This window comes from Eutrigla gurnardus (assembly GCF_963514095.1).
Source record: "Eutrigla gurnardus genome assembly, chromosome: 20".
Classification (NCBI taxonomy): Eukaryota; Metazoa; Chordata; class Actinopteri; order Perciformes; family Triglidae; genus Eutrigla; species Eutrigla gurnardus.
The window spans coordinates 13203780-13228025 of NC_139931.1; the positions used below are offsets into that span (position 1 = coordinate 13203780).

At 42.6% G+C, this 24246-nt stretch overlaps 2 protein-coding genes across 2 annotated transcripts in view; both read left to right on the forward strand.

The window, feature by feature from the left end:
* Positions 1 to 24246, forward strand: part of nkiras2 (NFKB inhibitor interacting Ras-like 2) — a 73166-nt gene that overhangs the window by 2477 nt on the left and 46443 nt on the right. The gene's annotated exons all lie outside the window — the stretch shown is intronic.
* LOC311031475 (carnitine O-palmitoyltransferase 2, mitochondrial-like) lies at positions 16656 to 20268 on the forward strand (the record flags this gene model as incomplete). The annotated part of the gene is made up of 5 exons (XM_084037780.1): positions 16656 to 16831; positions 17938 to 18018; positions 18120 to 18226; positions 18323 to 19624; positions 19937 to 20268. The coding sequence occupies 5 exons, from the start codon at positions 16656 to 16658 to the stop codon at positions 20266 to 20268; spliced, it is 1998 nt and encodes a 665-aa protein (XP_083893906.1).

Genomic DNA, 24246 nt, shown 5'->3' on the forward strand with positions numbered 1-24246 from the left:
TCATTCTAGTCTCTCCAATTTCTCTAATATTTCTAGTCTTACTAGTCATTCTAGTCTCTAATCTTTCTAGTCTCTCTCGTCTCTCTGGTCTTTCCAAGTTTTCTAGACTCTCTATTCTTTCTAGTCTCTCTCGTCTCTCTAGTCTTTCCAAGTTTTCTAGACTCTCTATTCTTTCTAGTCTCTCTAATCTTTCTAGTCATTCTAGTCTTTCCAGTCTTTCTAGACTCTTTAGTCTTTCTAGTCTCTCTAGTCTTTCTAGACTTTGTCAAATCCAAACGCTTCAACACGTCAACATTCAGATTCATTCACATAAAGCTTCCCCAAAGATTTTTGATACATTTCTGATCAATTTCAGAACTAAATTAATTATTGACGTTGTCGTGACTCCTCAATTGTAGTTAACCATATCTATCTTGATTTCTGACGATTTGTTTTCTATTTCAAACTGAACTAAATAATTCAAATCATCTCAAAATTGTTTAAAAAACAAGGTCCGCTGCACCGGGATCAGTTTTAAGGACCCTATTCAAAAACACTTTTTGATCAGGTCCACCATACTAGTCTATCAGCTTACACCTTCTGATCAGACATACAAATAATGGCAGTCCTATCACTGACATGTTCTGTTACCAATTTATTTTCACAACCATTAATTATAAGAAAGCAAGACCTTCATCAGATAAAACTTGTTGATCTAGGCAAAGATTAGCTGTGACTGGGATTTTAACCCCCACCCTCCAAATCTAAGTCTGTACCATTACCAGGGACTCCTCTGACTCGCCACACTCACTCACACAGCCAGGTTGACAGCTCCTTCATGTCAGTGGTCAGACAGAGGGAGCTGATCATGTGTCTGTTTAGCTCTGTCTGTACAAACTGTGACTTCTGCTTTTAGGTCACAGTATCAATTCCCATGTTGAGAGATATCATACCTTGCTGATTTCACTTCCAGACAATTAGCTCATTGGCTAGGAGCTGGTTCTTGGTGCCAGACGATGTGGGTTCAAGCCCCAGCAAGGGTGATAATGGTGATACATCAAAATACCTTGTAGTCTTTGTGAAACAAATGTACAAAATTTTAGAGTCAGGGTAGATGATGTTTGACAAAAACATATCAGAAATTTTACCTCAAACACTGATTTTTGACTGTGAATGGCTTAGTCAATTTGTGAAGCCACAGTTGAGTTGCCACTAGCTCAGTGCGATAGACAATGGTCTTTGGTTCCAGAAATTGTGGATTTCAGCCTCAACTGGTGCAAAATGTGCAACATTACAATGTCAACTGTCTTGCCTTCCTATTCTCCTGTTTGTTGCTCAGAATTGCCTAAAGTTGCCAAAAATAGTCTGGACCCGACGCAGCTATAATTGTGTTTATTTTTTAAAAGTTTAGTTACACTACTCCCTTCTTCAGGAGGAAATGACACAAAGCAAAGAAGCAGCGAGGGGAATTTAACCCAGGGTCCCTGCAGCAAGGATATAACCCCTCTTTCTGGGGCATTTAAGTGAGCTATACTATTCACTGGACAAAGGCTTTTGAAAGTTTGTTACAAGTCACATGATCTAGAGATACAATTTGAGGTTGTGAGTTCAAGGCCTGGTTGATGCTGAGTGACCATGTTAATGCCTACTGAGGTGATGTGTGGATTAGTGACAGACAATTTGAAAAATATTAAACACTTATTTTACAGACAATTTTACTCATGTATTTGTCTCCTCCTCATACTTTTCCATGATGGGCCTCATCCCATGGCTGCTGTACCCTGCTGACTGGCTTAGTCAAGTTGTGAAGCTGCACATAAGTTCAGTGATAAAGGAAGGTCTTTGATGTCAGAGGCCAAGCCTTAACTGATGTTAAAAAAAGAAAATCATATTGTAATGCTGACTTTGGGGCTACTGCATCAGGGTTTGTTGATGCCAGGAATTGAACCTTGATCTCCCAGGGGAAAGGGAGAGGTTTGGTGTGTTGGGCCTGGGAGCTGGCCCAATGGTGGCTGTCATGTGTGAGTTAAGAGCTGGTTGCCCCATGGATTGCACCTATGGTCTAGTCTTCCCCCTCTACAAACCAGGTGTGACATACCAATAGTGATTACTGTGAACAGAACAGAACAAAGAAGAACAGAAGAGAGAGAGAACAGAAGAAACTTCAGAGAATCATGGTGAGCTAAATATAATATCTTATTTCAGCATGCTTGACCCTAGCTGAGGACTTTTATGGTGAAAGGTGGACTAAGCATTTGTTTCTTGTTATGTTTTGTTCGTTTGCTTGCTTGTTTGTTTTCTTGTAGAAATGACTTACACAGCTTGGACGAAAAGCCGAAGTGTGCCATTGGCTTGAAAAAGAGGGCTTTGCTGAGATTTCCATTATTGTTATAATATGTAACATTTTGAGTACTTGTTACATAACACTGAAAAGTATTTTAACATTATTTAAATCAATGTGAAAACTTTGTGGGGTTCCCTCACTTTCTCATGATTCTGTTCCACTGTCACGATTACTACGTACAGTATGTACTCTGATTCCTTTCATTGGACCATGCATTATTTTATTGTTTGTAGATAGCTTACAATAAGGCAAAGTAAGTGCACCTTGGATTGATGGAACTAAAACTCTTTTTTGTCTCCACTTTCTGCCATGTCACCGTTGCTGGAGATTACACAAATCCACGACTGAGGACAGCATGATGTGTCTGGCCTGTCATGTTGCTGACTTTTGACCTGTTCTCCCCTGGGACCTACACAGCCTGTTCTGTTGGAGGTGAGGTCTAGATGAAACCCTTGAAACATGAAAGGGTTCTTGGTGGAACTCCTTTTGTAGGTTCTCGATGAAACCCTTGAAAAACGAAAGGGTTCTTAGTGGAACTCCCTGTGTGGGTTCTAGATAAAACCCTTGAAAAATAAAAGGGTTCTTAGTGGAACTCCCTGTGTGGGTTCTAGACGTAATCCTTGAAAAATGAAAGGGTTCTTAGTGGAACTCCCTGTGTGGGTTCTAGATGAAACCCTTGAAATATGAAAGGGTTCTTAGTGGAACTCCCTGTGTGGGTTCTAGACGTAACCCTTGAAAAATGAAAGGGTTCTTAGTGGAACTCCCTGTGCAGGTTCTAGATGAAACCCTTGAAATATGAAAGGGTTCTTAGTGGAACTCCCTGCGTGGGTTCTTTGTAGAACCTCTCATGGGGGGTTCTGGGTGGAACCTTACGCACACAGTTCTAGGTATAACCCTTTATTTGGGGTTCTCGGTAGAACCTTCCAAAAGGGTTCCAGGTGGAACCTTTATAAAAGGTTCTACCTGGAGCCAAAAAGGGTTCTCCTATGAGGACAAGCCGAAGAACCTTATATGGTTCTACTTAGCACTTTTATTTCTAAGAGTGTACCGTACTAGGTTATCATTGAGCTACACCCCCGATATTCCATGTGTGGAGGCTATTAGTAAAAGATATACACTGTAGAAATTTTGAAGGCCACAGGTGAGATAGTTTTCCAGATATTGCTGTTTAAAAATGGCTTTTCAGAGCATGATGCCAAAAACCGTCTAAACTACCCTTCATTCAATGATGTTTCATGAGAAAACTGTTTACAGTAGAGACCTAATATTTTGGATTTCTCCTATTAACAAGTGTCTTTGTACTTGAATTTGTTCAGAACATTCTGAGATGGTCAGGTGGGAGGCATTTGATGAAATGACACGGAATGACCCATATACGGAGAACAACCGCTCAAGGGAAACTGCAATCTAAAAGTTAACTAGTCTATGGGACTTTAAGCTTAAAAGCCTGTCTGCATTAATTCCTATTTAGGTGTTGAGGCTGCACAGTAACAAGCAGAGCCGATCTAGAGTAGGGTGACCACCTGTCCCGTTTTAGGCTATTTTGTCCCGCTATTTCAGTGTTTGTCCCGCGTCACGCATATCAAGACAATGTCCCGCTTTCCATTCATTGGCAAAAAAAAAAAAAAATGTTAATATTAAAATTAACCAGCCCAGAGCAATAGAGAAAGACTATCACCCTCTATAGCTCTGATCTGCGCTACTGGGGAGCATTTCATTTCGACCAATGGTTGCAGGAGACAACGATGACGTCCGTCCAATAGGCTGCGTTTAATGATACGTCCTACGTCAAATGTATACGCCCCAAACATACACACGAGAGAGTCCGAGAGTAGTACGTCTGTCATTACTGTACTGTACGAGTGAAGATGCAAATGACAGGATGAGTGCACCGCAGTCAAGCAAAAAGAGAAAGTGTTCTTTTAAAAAGGAATGGACGACTTCACACAGCCGGGTAAGACCAACTGACGAGCCCGACAAAGCATTCTGTTACCTATGCAACAGCAGTTTCTCCGTTGCTCACGGTGGAGAAAATGATGTCAAACGACATGCTGGGCGAGAATCTCATCACAAAAAGGTCCGACAGCAAGAGACATCTAAATCAATGCAGTCGTTTCTATTGAGTCCAAAGCATGACAGTTTATCTGATAAGGTAACAGCAGCTGAAGTTACCAGTGTGTATCACTCAGTGAAGCATGCACACTCATACCGGTCCACAGATTGCAGCAATAAGCTAGCCCCTGTCATTTACCCGGACTCGGACATAGCCAAAAAAATTTCATGTGGCCGCACGAAGAGTGCTTGCATCATAACAAATGCCCTCACCCCTTTGTCAGTTGAAAGAAGTTTGAGTGAATTGACTTCCCCCATTAACAAACAGTCAGATGACAAGCCCCAGCTCACACCATTTTTCTCGGTGGCCTCAGATGCCTCAAATCACGGCAGTGCCAAGCTTTTCCCACTGGCAGTAAGATATTGGACGCCAGAGCTGGGTCTACAAAACAAAGTTCTTGATTTTTATGAGGATAGCGAGGAGGCATCTGCATCCATTCATAAGCAAATAACAAATAAACTAAGAGAGAATGGCCTCCAACTTGATATGATCTCTGCATACACAGCTGATAATGCTAGTGTTAACTATGGCAAGTACAATTCTGTTTATCAGAAGTTGAAAGCAGATAATGCCAAGATTGTCAAGGCCAACTGCATGGCTCACATAGTGCATAACTGTGCAAAGTATGCTGGAGACAGATTGGACATCGACATTGAAAGTGTGGTGAACAAGATTTTCAGTCATTTTTCTTCATCATCCAAGCGCACTGAGGAGCTGAAAAAAATCTTTGCATTTGTTGAAGAGGAATACCATGTCTTACTGAATCATGTCTCAGTATATGGCCAGCTGTCACAAGACTGCATACCTGCTGGCCTGTTGTGAAGGCATACTTCTTATCTCTTGGAGGAGAGCAATGCCCAAAGGTGCTGTGGAAGCTGTTTAAGAAGGATCAAGACGGTGAGGGGCAACCACTTGAGTTACAGGCATTATCTGTCCTTCCTCCACAATGCACTGAAGATATTCCATGACGTTACCATGCAGCTGGAAAGTGATGACAGGACAGTCTGTGAGCTCTTTGACATCATGTCCACACTTCAGAGAAAGCTCCAGCAGAGACAAGTGGACTCCTTCTTCGGAACAGAGACCAATGCACTTCTCCAGCAGTTTCCAGACAGTAAAGCAGCAGCAATCAAGGAGGATTTTTGCTCCTTCTATGATGCTGCACAGAGCTACCTACAAAGATGGTATGACTTCTCAGACAGCAATTTTCACAAGCATGTGGCAGTCTTGGAGCTGAAGAGGGAGTTCACATTTTCCCACCTCTGTGATGCAGTGAATGCCCTTCAAATACAAGACAAACTTGACATGGATGAACTGTACGAGGAGTACTGTGTAACACTGCCACGCCAGCAGGACATTGCAAAAGGAACAGTCCCTGTTGTGGAGAAATGGTCACTATTGCTCAAGGACACAAAGACACCAAATCTGACTGCACTTGGATCCTTTCTCTTCAGCATCCCTGTCACCAATGCATTTGTGGAAAGAGTGTTCTCCTTGATGACTGCAGCATGGACTGACCAAAGGAACCGGTGCTCTGTGGAGCTCATCAAGAGCGAAATTCAAGTAAAGAGCAACTTTGCCTATAGTTGCACAGAATTCTACAGCTATGCAGTGAAAGAGAGGACCTTACTGGAGGCTGTACGGTCAAACAAAAAGTATAAATTCAAGAATAACTAAGGTGAGAGTCATAAATGTATTTATTTAAATGGCCAAATACACAATTTTTTAAAATTTTGTATGTATCTAATAATGCTAATATTTGTATGCTGTTGTTCCTTCTGTGTTTCAGAAATGGCTCGAAGGACCAATTTTGTTGTGGAGGTTCAGACTGGAGCCACACAAACCACCAGGTCCACAGAGCAACGCAAAATGGCTGAATCAGCTGAATCAGCCATTTTGCGTTGCTCTGTGGACATGTGGAGTGTGGCTCAGTCTCCGGCTCGAAGGACCAATTTTGTTGTGGAGGACTGTAGGTAGATCAAAGCAGGTATCCTTAGGTCGCTGGTTCAACTCCGGCTCGAAGGACCAATTTTGTTGTGGAGGTTCAGACTGGAGCCACACAAACCACCAGGATACAGAAGTTGCTTTGCACTTAATCTCTGTTTATTTGGTTTAACGTTTGAATTGAGGGGGTGGTGTCACCGAGTGCCATGGTTCTAAAACAAAGAAAAGAAAGAAAGGAAACAAGTAATTCATGCCTGATAAATATAACGAAATACCATTAAATTAGAATACAATCAATCCTTTAAGTTCATTATCCATAAACACATCAAACCAAATGATTCTCGTTAAACTTAGGCATGTTAAAATACTTGAAACTTAAACATTGACCTTAACCTTAATGCGTTCAAATAAGTTTAGATTTACTTACAATGAGATGAAGTCAAACACGCATGGCAAACTCAGGTGAGCACCACCAGCACACACACAGAGTCTGGAGACAAAGGAAAAGGGGGAAGGCCTCAACTGGGCCTCTATTTGTGAAGTGGGAGGAACGGTGGGAGGTGCTCACATCTCCATCTTGGAGTTTTCTCTTTGGAGATCTCAGCCTTGGAGTTTGTGACAGCCGCCCCCGGATTTGTGCAGCAAATACGTACATTTTCTTCAATCTGTGATCCCAGGAAGTGGGATTAATCTGGCAACAGGTCGTACGTATTCTCTTCCCTGAATACTGATCTTGGCACTGCGAACCTTTCCATCCTTTCCAAAGTACACTTCAGTTATTCTTCCAATGGGCCATGATGCCCGAGGTTACTGGGGGTCAACAATCATTACAACCTGACCTGAATCCACGCTCTCCTTGTCAGATTTCCATTTTTGCCTGGTCTGTAGAGTAGGGAGATAATAGTGAATGAATGTTGTCCAGAAACGATCTGCCAAGATCTGGCTGTGACGCCATGTCCTTCGGCCAAGGAGTTCACTTGAGCAGTAGATTGCCTGAGGAAGAGAGGAGTCAAGCCGCCCCATGAGCAACATATTTGGTGTTACTGGATCTGGATCGGCAAGGTCAGAGGAGACGTATCCAAGGGGCTTTGACTTAAGGATGCCTTCAACTTCAACCAGTTCTGTGTGCAGGACTGTGTCTGTTGTTGTTTGCTTCCCCAATGCAACATAGAGGGCTGTTTTAACTGATCTTATTTCACGTTCCCAGCTCCCACCAAAATGTGGGGCAGATGGAGGATTGAATTGGAATCTCACCTGTGTGTGGGCTAATTTCTGCTTCAAATCCGACGCCATAGCCTGGAAAGCATTTCTTAGCTCTGTCTCTCCTGCTCTGAAATTTGTTCCACAATCAGAGAGGAGTTCAAAAGGTTTTCCCCTGCGTGAAACAAATCTTCTGAAGGCCATCAGAAATGTATCTGCATCCATACTGTTAAGTAGCTCAAGATGTACACAGCGTGTTGTTAAACATTTAAAGAGTATGCCCCACCTTTTTTCTGTGCGGCGGCCAATTTTCACTGTGAAAGGCCCGAAACAGTCCATGCCTGTGGACCAGAATGGGGGCTTTGACAATCGAAGGCGGGCTGGAGGAAGATCGGCCATTTTGGGAATAACTGGTTTGGCTCTCCATTTCTGACAGTCTTGACATTGATGTTGATGCTGGCGAATGGCTTGACGACCACGCAGAATCCAGTACCTCCGTCTCATTTCTCCCAGGACGCACTCAGGGCCTGGGTGCAGTAGTTTTTCATCATAATGCTTAATAATGAGTCTTGTGACATAATGTCTGGGATCTAAGACAATTGGGTGAATGGTGTCGTGGTCAAGGGTCTCTGCTCTTCGGAGTCGGCCTCCCACTCGGATTAGGCCGAGTTTGCGGTCATATTCAGGAGACAGGGAGAGTAGTTTGCTATTCCTTGGAATAGATTTCTCACCTTTAAGGGCCTTTATCTCCTCGGGGAAACACTCTGATTGAGCTCTTTGCAGAAGGTGCTTCTCTGAGTCGATGTAACATTGGGCTATGTTTGAACTGTGATCCGCCGCCCCATAAAGCATAGTCCTTGTTTCCTCTATTAAGTCATCCCAGCTGCCGTACTTCTTAAAATCAGGAAGGTTTATGCCAGTTGACATCATTGTTCCACAGAACATTGATTTCCTTATTTCCTCAACTGGTTCTGGTTCAGCTGGTACAAGTGGACTGGTTGGCCAGCAGTCAGTATTTAAGAGGAGGAATGGTGGGCCTTGACTCCATCTGTGTTGCTGAGAGAGCTCCAGGAGGGTTTTACCCCTTGTTACATCATCAGCTGGGTTATTCTTTGAGTCAACATATCTCCAGCTCCTGGTGTCAGTCAGGGTCTGAATCTCAGCTATTCTGGTTCCAACGAACGCCTTGTAATGGCAGGAGTCAGAGGTCAACCAGGACAAGACTGTTGTTGAATCAGTCCAGAGTGTCACAGACTGTTGGGGAATAGTGAGCTCAGCACTGAGGAGATGAGCCAGCTGGGCACCTGCTAGAGCTGCACACAGTTCAAGACGAGGGATAGAAAGCTGGCGTTTAGGGGCTATGCGAGACCTGGCCATGATGAAGCTGACATGAATGTTCTCAACATTGTCCTCGACATTGTCCTCAACCCGAAGGTAGGCGACTGCACCATAGACGCGCTCTGAAGCGTCGCAGAACACATGCATTTGGGAATCTGATGTGGCCGAGTTGATGCAGGTGGGTAGATAACAGCGGGGGAAGTGAATGTCAGGGAGATTATTCAGTTCCAGCTCCCATGCTTGCCATCGCTTCAACAGGCTTTCTGTTTTGATGATGTTATCCCATCCTCTTTCCTGTTTCCATAGGTCTTGAACCAGGATCTTTGCTCGAGTTATGAAGGGAGTCAGATAGCCCAGAGGATCATATTGACTTGCCAGCACTCTGTATATATTCCTCATTGTAGGTTGATGGTAGGTGATTGATTTAGTTTTGTAACTCAGCATGTCTGTCAGGCAGTTCCATTGGAGACCTAATGTCAGTTCTTTGGGGTCTCCATTTCCTGAGAGCCACAACTCGCTTGTTTCGGACTTTGCATCTGGTGGAAGATGGTGTATGACAGCTGGATCGTTACTAGCCCATTGTCTGATGTCAAAGCCACCAGTTGCCAGCAGAGGGCGCATCTTTTCGATGAGCGACTTGGCTTGGTGAGAGGATGGGAAACTTTGGAGGCAGTTATCAACATAAAAACATCGTTGGACAGAGTGGAGAACCTCCTCATTTCCATTACAGTGATCTTGGACATGTCTGTTGACAGCATAGATGGCGCAGCATGGACTACAGGTTGTTCCAAAGGGCAACACTTGCCATTCATACACACTTGGCTCCTGATCCAGCTGCATCCCTCTCCATATGAAACGCAATAAAGACTTGTCTTCATTCAAAAGGCGCACCTGGTGGAACATACCTTTAATATCTCCACAGATTGCGATGGGATGTAGGCGAAATCTGAGGAGAACTCCCAGCAGAGAGGGGCCGAGTGTTGGACCAGGCAGAAGACATCTGTTCAAAGTTTGTCCCATATACTCAAAGGAGCAGTCAAATACAACCCTGTGCTTGTTGTTGTGTTCAACAATATGATGTGGGAAATACCAGATCTCTTTAGGTTGGTCTATCTGTTCACTGGGGATTTGACAAACGTTAGCCAGACTGCACCAGCTTATCCAGTTCCTCCTGGTATTTCTCAGACAGTTTGGGATCCTTGGATAGGCGTCTTTCTGTAGCGCAGAGACGGGGCAGGACAGCTTCCTTTGGAGCTCTAAGGACAGGCATAGTAGGGGCTCTAAGCAATGGAGTGGCATAGCGCATTACACCATCTATGTTTACTCTCACCGTCTTAGAATTGAGAAGATCAAGGGCCCATTTATCTTGTTTTGATCTTGTGGCTGTCTTCTCATTCACATAGGGCAAGGTGTCAATCTGCCACAACCTTTCCACATTCCTGAGTAGTTCACTTTTGAAGCAGGTAAGAGCAAAGGAAACATTTGGCTGGGTATGTATCACATTAGCTGGCCCTTGGAGAGCCCATCCAAGCCGGGTGTGCACTGCCAGTGGACCACCAGGGGGCCCCATCCGTATCTCCTCTGTGGCCGTGATTAGATGGGCATAGTCTGAGCCGATGAGAACCAGGGGGCATGCATGGTCAATGGGCTGTAATGGGATACCATTGAGATGGTGATATTGCTCTTGTAGCTGCTTCAGGGGGTAGGTGTGTTGAGACAGCCCAAGGTTCTCTGCCGTGAAAGCTTGATTAATAACATGTCTTTCGTTCGGCTGGTTAAGAGGGGAAATTTCAAAGGACACAGATGCCCCATCCAGTTGCACTATATCATGTCTTACTGTGCATAGGGAGAGGGTTTCAGGCTGAGTGGCGAGGCCCAAATGTTGGACAGCTTTGGGGAGCAGAATGGACCTATCTGCACCATCATCAAGAACTGCATGCGCTTTAAGGGTTTTATCCCCGTTGTGTATGAGTACATTCACAACCTTCAGCATTACTTTACGAGAGCGATTAGGTTGGTCAACATAGAGGAGCTCAGAGGGGGAAGATGCAAACATCACTGTGGCCGATTTAGATATATGGAGATCATGGAGAATGGTTAAGTGAATCTCTTTACATACGTTACATGGCCTCTTCAAGGTGCAGTTATCCATTTTGTGTGTTCTCCCACATTTAGTGCATCTCCCTTTCTCACTGATCCATTTCTCAATGTCGGTCATTGTGAGTTTCTTAAACTCTGCACATGAGCCAAGGAAGTGGTCTCGAATGTTACAGTAGGGACAGTAAGGTTTAGGTTTAATAGTAGAATTGGCATTTACCTTCTCCTTGGAGTGTGCTCTCGATGCGCCATTCTCATCAGATGTTGACAACAAGTAGACAGAGGAGACTGGTCTGGAGGGCTGGCGTTTTCCAGTCTGCTGTTTTTCTTGTTTGTGAAACTCCACAGCTCTCTCTGATATGCGTTTGGCCCTTGATTTCAACTGTAGCCAGGTTGAGAGGTCAAGGAGGGAATAAGTTCTGGTTGCCTGTCCAGTGAGAATGCCTCGGTTAATACAGTGCTCAATGAATCCATCTCTGTACTGTACAGGGAGTTTACTGAGGAGTTTATCCACATGGGAGCCACATCTTAATTCAGATCCTGTAGGGCCCTCCAGTGTCAGCAACATTCCCACCAGAGCATGGATAGAGAGAGAGAAATCATCAAAGGCCTCAACATCACCAATACGAATAACAGGAGAATTCAATATTGAACCAATCTCACTCTGAACTAACAGCCTTGGTTGACCATACCTCTCCTGCAGCGCTTGAAGGGCAGTAGAATATGGTCTCATATCATGCATGCAAGATTTGGCCAATTTGTGGGCTCCTGGGTGTTGAAGATGTTCTAAGAGGACCTGGTATTTGAATTGCTCAGTAAGATGGGTGTGGTTGTCAAGGAGGTTATCTAAGGCCATTTTTAACAGAGCAAAATCACTTTCTCTACCACTCTTGAACACAGGGAGTGAGGGCTTTGGTATCCCATAGGCTGAGGCCAGGACCAGATCCATAACATTGGGGGGTTGCGAGTGCACAGAACGTGGAGGCAGAGATGATATCTGCATAGGTGGTAAACTCCCAGCAAAGGTGGACTGCACAGGGCCAAGCATGGATGCAGATTGATTGGGGGCTTGGACTGAGCTTAAAGCTACAGGTGCATGCTTAGATGGGTTTTGAATAGGGGCTTGAGCTAGAGTTACAGGTACATGGTGGGTAGAGAGAGACGGTAGTATGGCGTCAGCAGGCAGAGAGGGGATATATGACTGGACAGTAGAGGTGGGAACCTGGACAGGGGGTAGGATTTGCTGCGAGGGCTGAAGCATAGGATGAATCTGAGGGGCAATGGGATAGCCAATTTGTGATAGTGGGGGTGTTGAACCATCTTGAGACTCGGCATATCTCATGTTTACAGGGGCAGGAGTAAATATTCTGGAGGGGGGGAGATCGTAAAAGGAAGTGGACGCTACATGGTCTTGAAGAGATGATGATGTTGGTGCAGAAGCTGCAGCAGGGTGATCATCTAAGAGGTTTTCTCTAATAAAACTTGAAACAAGCTGGGCTGCCTCAAGCTCTTGCTCCTTAGTGCGGATGCGTCGATTTGTTGCAACCTTTCTGATAATTTTCTCTCTCTTCTGTTGTGCTTCCTGTTGTCTTTGCTGAGCATCTCTGGCTTCCTTGTCTATCAATGCACATTCTGTATCAAGCTCCTCATCCTCCCTTTGTTGTCTTTTCAACTCCTCCAGCTCATCTCTCCTCTTCTTTTCCTCAAGGAGACTGGCTTGGAGATCACTTAAGACTGAAGTACTACTGCCTCTGGAAATCCTACTAATTCGAGAGGCTGAGGGGAGACTGGAAACTGACTTGGAGCCAGTCTTACTATAAGCACCGCTGCGTGGGCTATGGGACTTTATAGATGTTTGTTGTGGCAGTACATGGACTTCGTAATAGTCAGGGGGGCGTCTATGCCTCCTGCGTCTCTCTTGTGTGAGTGGGTTCTCAGGGATTGTGTAGGATACTGATGGCAAAGGTGGAATTGATGGTTCAGGTGGAAGGGCAGGCTCTATGTGTTGAGTGGATGAGGATGGCCGAGGTGATGTTTGAGACATTACAGGTGAAGCCTTATCTATGTTAGGCTGGGTTATGTCTTGTCCACCTTGGTGTTCATCCGTGAATTCAGGAGAAGCCTGCGCTTCATCAGTGATCAGCCCATCAACCGGGTTAATGCCAACAGCCTTTGAATCAGCTGAATCAGCCATTTTGCGTTGCTCTGTGGACATGTGGAGTGTGGCTCAGTCTCCGGCTCGAAGGACCAATTTTGTTGTGGAGGTTCAGACTGGAGCCACACAAACCACCAGGATACAGAAGTTGCTTTGCACTTAATCTCTGTTTATTTGGTTTAACGTTTGAATTGAGGGGGTGGTGTCACCGAGTGCCATGTTAATGAGATGAAGTCAAACACGCATGGCAAACTCAGGTGAGCACCACCAGCACACACACACAGAGTCTGGAGACAAAGGAAAAAGGGGGAAGGCCTCAACTGGGCCTCTATTTGTAAAGTGGGAGGAACGGTGGGAGGTGCTCACATCTCCATCTTGGAGTTTTCTCTTTGGAGATCTCAGCCTTGGAGTTTGTGACATGCCCTCTAGCCTATCCATGGTGCTGGAAGAAGCTGACCTATAAAGAGAAAAGACAGACTTTTTCTTCTACCTCTTATAGTTAAACATGGCTATACCCAAGTATGAGATTCTTTTGCACTGGCATTTTATTTAAGCCAAGATTTTATTTAAGATTTTCACACAGTGCCCTAAGTTGAATTCTGTAAGTATGGGGTATGTTGGAAGGTTATTGACCTGTGCACTTTAAAGGCTGGAGTTAGGCTACTGTTTTTTATGTTAGGCCTTTTGAGTGCTTGAGATGTCTCAATAAATGTTTTACTTAAGTAAGTAAAACAATTGTGTTACTTAATTCTTTGTTGTGTTTCCTGAAAATATATAGGCTATATATTAAATATTTTGTTTTAAAGACCTTGTGGTCTGAATTGTGAAGTGTATGGTCAGGGTTTACAGATGGTCACGTCCGTCCCGCCGTGTCCCTCCAAAAAATGCCTGCTGTCCCACTTTTTGTCTTTTTGGAGGTGGTCACCCTAATCTAGAGCAATGATAATAATATAAGTTAGAGTTAAGACATTACATGAATTCCTGCAGTGTGTTCACAAGTCCTTACAGGACATTTTCACTGTTGTGGAAGGAAAGGCACTCAGCTAAGAAACAAGTGTTTGTCATCAAAATGTTTGATTTAAGGAGCAGTGGTGAGTGCAGTCATCATTCTCATCTCTGAAATTGTTGATTCACTTCTGGTAATCATGAAGACGGTCATTTTAATATGAATATTTCAATCACCAAAACAGTTAAAACAATGAGATTTACAGTGCTTAATTATAATAATAATAATCATAATAATAATAATTATTATTATTATTAGATGATTGAGAATTGAAATGTGTTCTTTGAAGGGTTTAGCTTGTTTATCAAAATTCATGTGCTTTTTGAAAAACAAAGTATATATAGCCAACCATTGAATGAATGTTATGACATTTAATATAAAAAAACGGAAAGAATATTATTGGTATATAATCTCTCAAGTCAGAAGTGTACTGTATTTATTTTCATTGGGACACAGATTCCAGAGGAGCAGTCGTTGGATCTGTTCGGATTCCTCAATTTTTTACTTTCCCCACTAAGATCCCTGTTACATTTTATTATCGTACTATGGGGAGCTTTGCTCCGTTCTATTTACTTTAACGTTCTATTTACTTTAACACTGTTTATATATATATGTATGTATGTACTGTATGTCCAACTCCTTCACCTGTTCTCTCTACATAATGGCTTGTCCTTTTTTGGAGGATGTACTGGATGAGGAAGCCCTAATCCTCAGACAAGCATTTAGGCAGGAAAGAGTCTTCCGGGACAGGTCAGACCCATTGGCCTTTGGAGAGGACTATCTCATTGAGAGATACAGATTCTCAGGTGATGGACTGAGATATTTATGGAGGCTGCTGAGTCCAAAAATACAGCACCAGACAGCACGAAGCCATGCTCTCACTGTACCACAGATGGTCTGTGTTACATTGAGATTTCTTGCAAGTGGGAGCTTCCTTTATTCTGTTAGGGATGCAGAGAACCTCAATAAAGGAACCATTTGCCACACAATAAGACGTGTTTGTCTGGCGCTGAAGTCATTCACCTGCATATTTATCACCTTCCCTGCATCCACAGAAGACCTATCTACATCAAGGAGGAGTTTTACAAGATTACGGGCAACCTCAATTTCAACGTGCAACCATTAGTTTCTACTTTGATCAGTCACAATTGAATACTCACTATTTTTTGTTACAGCTTTCCCCAACATCATTGGTGCAGTGGATTGCACACACATTAGGATCAAACGCCCCTCAGGAGAACATGAGGGAGATTACATCAACAGGAAATCCTTCCACAGCTTCAATGTTCAGGTAAGAGTGATTTGTGGTTACTACGACCTACATAAATTTATCCTGTGCATTAAATTACCTTAATAGGTTACAACTTAACATTTCAGATGATCTGTGACGCCGACTGCCTTGTCAGCAATTTAGAGGCCAAGTGGCCTGGCTCAGTGCATGACTCCAGAATCTCTCCCTGCACCACCTGAGGGTTTCCCAGGACACGGCCTTTGATGTAATTTCTGCATGCGCAGTACTGCACAACATTGCAGGCCTACGAAAGGAGAGCCCCCCCCCCCCCCCCCCCCCCCCCAAGTTTTTTCACTTGATTTTTGGATTTAGCCCATTCTTTCTTGCAATCTTTCTTTTTTTCCTTCTTTTCTTTTCCTTGGTTGTTTTAGACATTCTCGTTTTGGTTTTTAACCGAGGAAATAGAAGCTTGTTCCTACTTCCCTCCGCCTCCCCCCTGTGATAGTGGTATGACCCGAAGGAAGAAGGGCTCTGTGTGCACGAACACAGCCCTGTGTGCTGATTGGACAGGATGACCCCGGGCTTTGTTGATATTTTGCAAAACAAATAACAGGCTCTATGTGCACGTAGAGGCGCACTTTTTTTCTAAAACCGGATGATTTATGTTGTTCTATCGGAGCATGGTGTCGCGTTCGGTGAATATGATAAAAAAAATGTTGCCGACTGGGACTTTAAATTTGAGATTCACATTGAAAAGCCTATTTTATACTACCTGAACCTAAACTGTATTATAATTATTTTTCTTTGTGTGAAAAGGGAAATGTAATTTAAAATACTGTCAAAATGACAATCAGGTGTTTTTGCTTGCATTTTGAATGACGGTGAACTTTGGAGTTAAATCGGATTCAATGAGGCAACTTTAATACTTGGATGACGTACTTGGAAATGTGTCGCACATCATTAAATTTTGTTTTTAATGGTGGTTATGCTTACAGTGATGTTAGACTCTTTAGTTTGCGCTGTTTAAGATGAAATATTTACCTCAAGTCAATATTTGTGACTTCACCTGCATTTTCGATGACTGTTTGCCCAGAGGCCTTCTTCACTTCCCAGTTTAGACATTCTGGAATCCTTTCGTGAGGGTCGAGGAGGTGAGTGTGCTCTCTGTCTCTGACTTGTTACCTGGAGTGAAAGGTGTCTCATCAGAAAACAACACAGTAGGTATCGGGATCGCCAGCCAACGCCATCATGGTCAGTCTGCTTCAAACGCAGTGCGTTTCATCTCTGAGGAACTCCAGAATGACTTTAAGAGCCGCTGCTCTGGGCTTCAGTAAAAGAAACTACAGCAGCGACAGGACGCCTTCAACAGAGTATCTGCACCGAAGTGTTGTACCATCGATGCATTACCAGAAGAGTCTACCCAAGTAAGGAGCCACAAACACATTTTCACATTACAGTTGACTGACACATGTAAACGAGTAAATGAGTAATTTACCATCTGTAATAAATTTAATACATGCTCATGGGACATCTAATGTTCTGTAGATGTAAAGTGTGAATTTGGGTTATTCGGGATTGGAAAGGGACATTTGTTCAACATCTTCTCATCAACTACATGAATGTTTCTAAGATGATCCAATAGGAATCGAGACACGTATGAAACTGTCTTATTTCAGCTTCTCCATTTAACTACATCTTTCAAAAGTAATTACACAGATGGCTGAATTCATATTGGATCACCGAAGAAAGATTCATGTAGTCGTTGAAAAGTTGACCGAACATCCATTTCCAACCCCGAATAACCCTGAAAGGTGTGGTGCAGCTCAGGTATGGAGTATTAACAGTAATGATGTGCACTTTAACAAACACGTCATTGTGTTACAGCTTATACAACTAGTACTTCTATATTATTATTATTATATTTGAAAATATGAAAAAAGCTTAGAGTACAGACATAGATTCCATGACTAATTCAGAGCATCTATTTACCCTTGCATGTGTGACCTATGTGGTTGGTGCAGATCCTGACTCGAGGGGAACTCGACAAGACTACCTGGGGATTTTCACTCTGACATATGTCCACTTTAAACCCTCAAGCTTATACTGAGACATGAGGGCTCTCACATACACAGGAGCCTCTGGAACACCTCATGTAGACTCTGCACATGAGAGGAGAAGTCAGATGAGTAAATTATAATATTGTCCAAGTATACTAGCAGCGACAGAATGTTCCGCCTCTTAGACGGCAACAGAGGTCGTCACAGAGCCGCATCATTTGCCCCTTGCTTCAGTCTCCGAGCCCCAATTGGTGGAAAACCTTGCATGTCATGGGGGAAAAGCCTGGGACAGGTGCAGATTATCAGGTGGTTATTAGTAACAGTGACTGGGAGCACATGTACAAGGCGGTTAATATAAAAGCATGCAGTATAAAACCAAACAATTCATCCAAATCCATGCAGTAAAAACACAGCAATCCATCAATAGTGTCAAATATAAAAACAAATCATCAGTTCTGCCCTGTGACATTAAGGCTACCCATACCGAAGCTGGCGGATACTCTCAGGAGGTATTTAGCTGCCCAGAAGCCTCTGTTGGATGATGAACAGTTCAGGTACGTTTTTTTGAAAGACAATCAACGATTTCATATTTGAAACTTGCTTATCCATTCTCACTTAAATCTTATTTGGAACAATCTTGATTGTGTATCCTTAGAACAACAGAGAAACTTGCACTGGATTTCCAGAACGGTGTGGGGAAGCAGCTGCAGGAGGATCTGGTAGCTCAGGACAAAACCAATAAGCACACAAGCTACAGCTCAGGTTAATCTGCCATTCTGATAACTACCCTGGATTTGAATGCATCTCATATTTGTACAATCACTAATGAATGTGGTTAAATAACTCCTTTTCTTTCAGTACCATGGTTTGACAGGTACCTTTGTCCTCGTGACCCTTTGGTGTTGAACATCAACCCTGCTGTGATGTTTAAGCCCGACCCGAAAACGGAGTACAATGACCAGCTTGTGCGGGCAACTAATGTGGTGTGTTCAGCAGTCCGCTTCATGAAAACACTACGAGCTGGATTTCTGGAGCCAGAGGTTGTCCACCGCAACCCAGCAAAGAGTGACACAGATGGTTTCAAAAGGTTAATCCGCTGGGTCCCGTCCTCTCTGTCTTGGTATGGAGCTTACATCGTGAATGCTTCCCCCCTGGACATGTCTCAGTACTTTCGCCTCTTCAACTCAACTCGGATCCCTAAGATTGGCAGAGATGAGCTCTTCACAGAGGAGACAGCGCGACATCTCCTCGTGATGAGGAAAGGCAACATGTATGTGTTTGACGTTGTAGAAAGAGACGGGAATCTAGTGAAGCCTGCAGAGATTCAGTCCCATTTGAAGTACATTTTGTCCGACCCAACGCCAGCAGCTGCTTTTCCTCTCGGGGTCCTGACCAGTGAGGACAGGGATGTGTGGGCCGGGCTGAGAGACAAACTGATAGCGGCTGGAAACGCAGAGGTTTTACGGATTGTTGACAGCGCTCTCTTCTGTCTCTGTCTGGACGATGAAAGCATGAGGGACGTTAACCACCTCTACCACAACACGCTGCATGGCGACGGCTGCAACCGGTGGTACGACAAGTCCTTCAATCTCATTCTGACCAAAGACGGACAGGCAGCCATTAATATGGAGCACTCCTGGGGCGACGGGAAAACTATGCTTCGATTTCAGAATGAGATCTTCAAAGATATGACGGAGCGGCCGCAGGTCCACCCGGGCTCGGCTGCTGCTGCTGTGGATTCAGCGTCTGCTGTGCACAGACTGCAGTTCAACCTGGACAGCGAGCTGGAGAGTGGCATCAAAAAAGCCAAGGACAACTTTGACTCAACTGTATCAAAACTCAGCATTGATAACCTGAGGTTCGAGAAAGGCAAGGCACAGTTAAAGAAGAACAAGTTGACTCCAGACGCTATGGTCCAGCTGGCTTTTCAAATGGCTTTCCTGAGGCAGTATGGGCAGACGGTTACCTCGCATGAGGCCTGTAGCACTGCAGCGTTCAGACATGGCCGCATAGACAGCATCCAGACAGCCACCATACACACACAACGATGTTCACACGCCTTTGTTCACCAGCCAGGCAAACACAGCGTGGAACAACTACAGGCCATGCTGACCGAGTGCTCTAAATATCATCGGCAGCTCGTCAAGGAAGCTTCTATGGGTGTGTATATGACATGTTTACTTGCTTTTGAAGGATTACGATTGTGATATTTGTGAACTATTCAAAGTATTGTCCCGTCGACACATTTCTGAAAACATGCCCCTGAAGGATTTTCATTACACTTTCACTGTAAGATATTCCTCCCGTTAGTAATGTTATAAGGTGCTTAGGAAATAATGTTTCCAGTTAATATCTTCCAATATGTTCTACTAAGATAACGACTTCGGAATTGGGGGATTTAGGAATTGGTCTCACAGCACACAGACACCCTTTGGTCTTGCTGAACTCACCATTGCTTTTGTTTCTCACTAGGTCAAGGTTTTGAGTTTCACCTGTTTGCCCTGCAACACCTGGCCAATTCAAAGAACCAGGCTCTGCACAGCTTTTACACAGATCCAGCGTACACTGCCATAACTGACATCCCCATCATATACACCAGCACCCTCACTAGTCCTGCAATGATTTCTGGTTGTATTGGCCCGGACGTGCCTGATGGTTTTGGTATTGCCTACGGTGTCCATGAAGACTGGATTGGCTGCACTGTGTCAAGCTACACGGATCGCAATGTCCATGAATTCCTGCAGTGTGTTCACAAGTCCTTACAGGACATTTTCACTGTTGTGGAAGGAAAGGCACTCAGCTAAGAAACAAGTGTTTGTCATCAAAATGTTTGATTTAAGGAGCAGTGGTGAGTGCAATCATCACTATCATCTCTGAAATTGTTGATTCACTTCTGGTAATCATGAAGACAGTCATATTAATATGAATATTTAAACCACCAAAACAGTTAAAACAATGAGATTTACAGTGCTTAACTATTATTATTATTATTATCATTATTATTATTAGATGATTGAGACTTGGGGCCCGTTGCACAAAACTAGGATAAGGGATTAAGCCGGGATATCTTGCTTATCCTGGTTCAACTTATCCGTGATCCGGTTGCACAAAAGCAGGATAGGGGGCAGTAGGATATGTTATGGTGCAAGTTACCATGGAGATTTATTCTGTGGAGTTAGCCTGCTCCAGACCGGGCTAAATTCCAGGATATATTTAATCTCATCCCTTATCTCAGTCAGCAGTCACCACAAACGGAAACCAATAGTTATTCCACTGCCCACTACACATTGTTATCAACTAATAACTAGACCCACTTTCATTATTTAAACATTTGTGATCATTAATTTCAATCATTTTGGATAAATTACGATTTTAGATGATGTTGCTATCATTAGGTAATTTACAGTTTCCCATAGACTGGCTATATATAAAATGACGGAATATTAGAGCCACAGAGAAAAAATAAAAATTCACAGACTTCGAGAATAAAGTCATAAATTTATGAGAATAAAGTCATAATATTGTAACCCATTGTTTTAGAGGGGGAGAGTATTAAAGTATGTTTTGATGACATTCCTAGCAAAAAAAGGGGAAAAGTATGCCGCTCTATTTGCCATGGTGAATCAGCGAATCTGTGATCGGCGGCGGGGTCTATTTGAGGGAGCCGTGAGCGCGCACCTATCCAGGATTGGTTTCACCTGGCTTGATGAATCCGTGTCTGCTCATCCTGGCTTGGTCTTTGTGCAACCAATTAAGCCTGTACACTCTTGTTTTGGATCGATTGAGCTCAGCTCAGTCACTTATCCTGGATGTCTTAATCCTAGTTTTGTGCAACGGGCCCCTGAAATGTGTTCTTTGAAGGGTTTAGCTCGTTTATCAAAAATCATGTGCTTTTTGAAAAACAAAGTTTATATAGCCAGCCATTGAATGAATATCATGTAAATTTAATATAAAACACTTGAAAGAATATTATTGGTATATAATCTCTCAAATCAGCAGTGTACTGTAGCCTGATGTTTGGTGCTTTATGTTTATTAAAGGGTCATTCTGTGTCATTTCATCAAATGCCTCCCACCTGACCATCTCAGAATGTCCTGAAAAAATTCAAGTACAAAGACACACTTGTTAATAGGACAAATCCAAAATATTAGGTCTCTACTGTCAACAGTTTTCTCATGAAACATCATTGAATGAAGGGTAGTTTAGACGGTTTTTGGCATCATACTCTGAAATGCCATTTTTAAACAGCAATATCTGGAAAACTATCTCATCTGTGGCCTTCAAAATTTCTACAGTGTATATCTGTTACTAATAGCCTCCAGACATGAAATATCAGGGATGTAGCTCAATGATAACCTAGTATGGTAGGTACTTAAAATGTGGCTTGTTGAAATAAAGTAGTACATTTGAAGAGTGGCTGAGCTACCATTTTTGCAGATAAAAGACTTCTAACACTTCTGCCTCTATCTCTGGTATTAGCTCAAACATTCTACAAAATATGGTCTCTCTCAGATGATTAGTTTCACAGATATTAAGGCTCAAAAATGGAAGTAAACACATCTTTGCCCAACTTCAGAGTCATATTCCAAAAAACTGACAACAAGTATCAGGTCCAAACTCATTTTTTTTGAAAGATCATATTCTTGTTAAAATCATATTAAAACATCGGGAGGGTGTTTTACCTCAATTTGTCGCAGTGATTTTTTAAAATCCTGATATTGGTGGGGTTTTTGTGGCCGGTTTTGGTACTGCATGTCCTAACAGCCTACCAGTAAACATCACAGGAGGGCAATTCAATTGTGTTTTTTAGCATTTACCAAAGACTTACATGTGACTAAATGCTACTGATAAATTTAGCCTTTTAAAAATGGCTTTTCAGAGCATGATGCCAAAAACCTACTAAACTACCCTTCATTCAATGATGTTTCATAAGAAAACTGTTGACAGTAGAGACCTAATAGTTTGGATTTGTCCTATTAACAAGTGTGTCTTTGTACTTGAATTTTTTCAGGACATTCTGAGATGGTCAGGTGGGAAGATTTTCAGAAATTTGATGAAATGACACGGAATGACCCTACAGTGACATAAAAATCATGTCTGAGCTCTACCATGAAGCATCTCCTCCTTCAGGATATCAATAAAAAATAATCAAATATGATTGTAATCAGATCACTCATATTTTTGTCATCTACCAGTATCTATATTCTCCTCCCTACTTGTCTCACAGTTTTCTGACATATTCACTTTGTTTAATGACATTCCTCCCTCTGCAGGGAGTTTAAGACTTCACTCAGCAGCTCAACATAGTGTCCTTAATGCAGCTTTAATGACGGTTAAACAGTGAGTATACAGAGACCTCTAGACTCGGGTGTAATAAATAATAAATAACAGAGTCAGTAAGAAAGTCAGCCGACATTTAACTGTGTTTGAATCACAGTTAAAGAGTGATTTAATGTTTACGCGCAGATTACCTATCATTTCTAGTCACATTGTGTCTATTTGTAGTTGGAGAGCGATGCAACCTCCTTGTGTGTGTTTACCTGCTACAATGCTGTTATTTGCGGTCATTACTTTTATCAATGAGAATATTGATTTTACTTGTTTTTTGGCAGGATTGTTTGTTGGTTAGCAACGTTATTCTCCCAATTAAAACAAACTCCCTCGTAAATGATGAATAATATAGTCTCTGTCACTCATTCCTGTTGTGCAGCATCCAAAGCATTACACAGTAGTAATGAATCAGCCGACTTTCAGCTTTACAGGAACTTCAATGTGAACATTCCAGTTCCAGCCCTCCGGCCTCCAACACTATAAAGCTTCTAGTCATTCTAGTCTCTCTAATCTTTCTAGTCTCTCTATTTTACTAGTCTTTCTAGTCTCTCTAGTCTCTCTAATTTCTCTAATCTTACTAGTCTTTCTAGTCTTTCTAGTCTCTCTAATCTTACTAGTCTTTCTAGTCTCTATAGTCTCTCTAATTTCTCTAATCTTACTAGTCTTTCTAGTCTCTCTAGTCTTTCTAGTCTCTCTAATCTTTCTAGTCATTCTAGTCTCTCTAATTTATCTAATCTTTCTAGTCTTACTAGTCATTCTAGTCTCTAATCTTTCTAGTCTCTCTATAGTCTTTCCAGTCTTTCTAGACTCTTTAGTCTTTCTAGTCTCTCTATCTTACTAGTCTTTCTAGTCTCTCTAGTCTCTCTAATTTCTCTAATCTTACTAGTCTTTCTAGTCTCTTTAATTTCTCTAATCTTACTAGTCTTTCTAGTCTCTCTAGTCTTTCTAGTCTCTCTAATCTTTCTAGTCATTCTAGTCTCTAATCTTTCTAGTCTCTCTCTAGTCTTTCCAGTCTTTCTAGAGTCTTTAGTCTTTCTAGTCTCTCTAATCTTTCGCATCTTTTGAGTCTCTCTAGTCTTTCTAGTCTCTCTAGACTTCGTCAAATCCAAACGCTTCAACACGTCAACATTCAGATTCATTCACATAAAGCTTCCCCAAAGATTTTTGATACATTTCTGATCAATTTCAGAATTAAATTAATTATTGACGTTGTCGTGACTCCTCAATTGTAGTTAACCATATCTATCTTGATTTCTGATGATTTGTTTTCTATTTCAAACTGAACTGTCCTCCTTGAATAATTCAAATCATCTCAAACTTGTTTAAAAAACAAGGTCCCCTGCAACGGGATCAGTTTTAAGGACCCTATTCAAAAACACTTTTTTAATAGGGTCACTAATAGTCACTATTTTGTTCCAAAGCAACACTATGGTTCACCATCGTTAGAACAG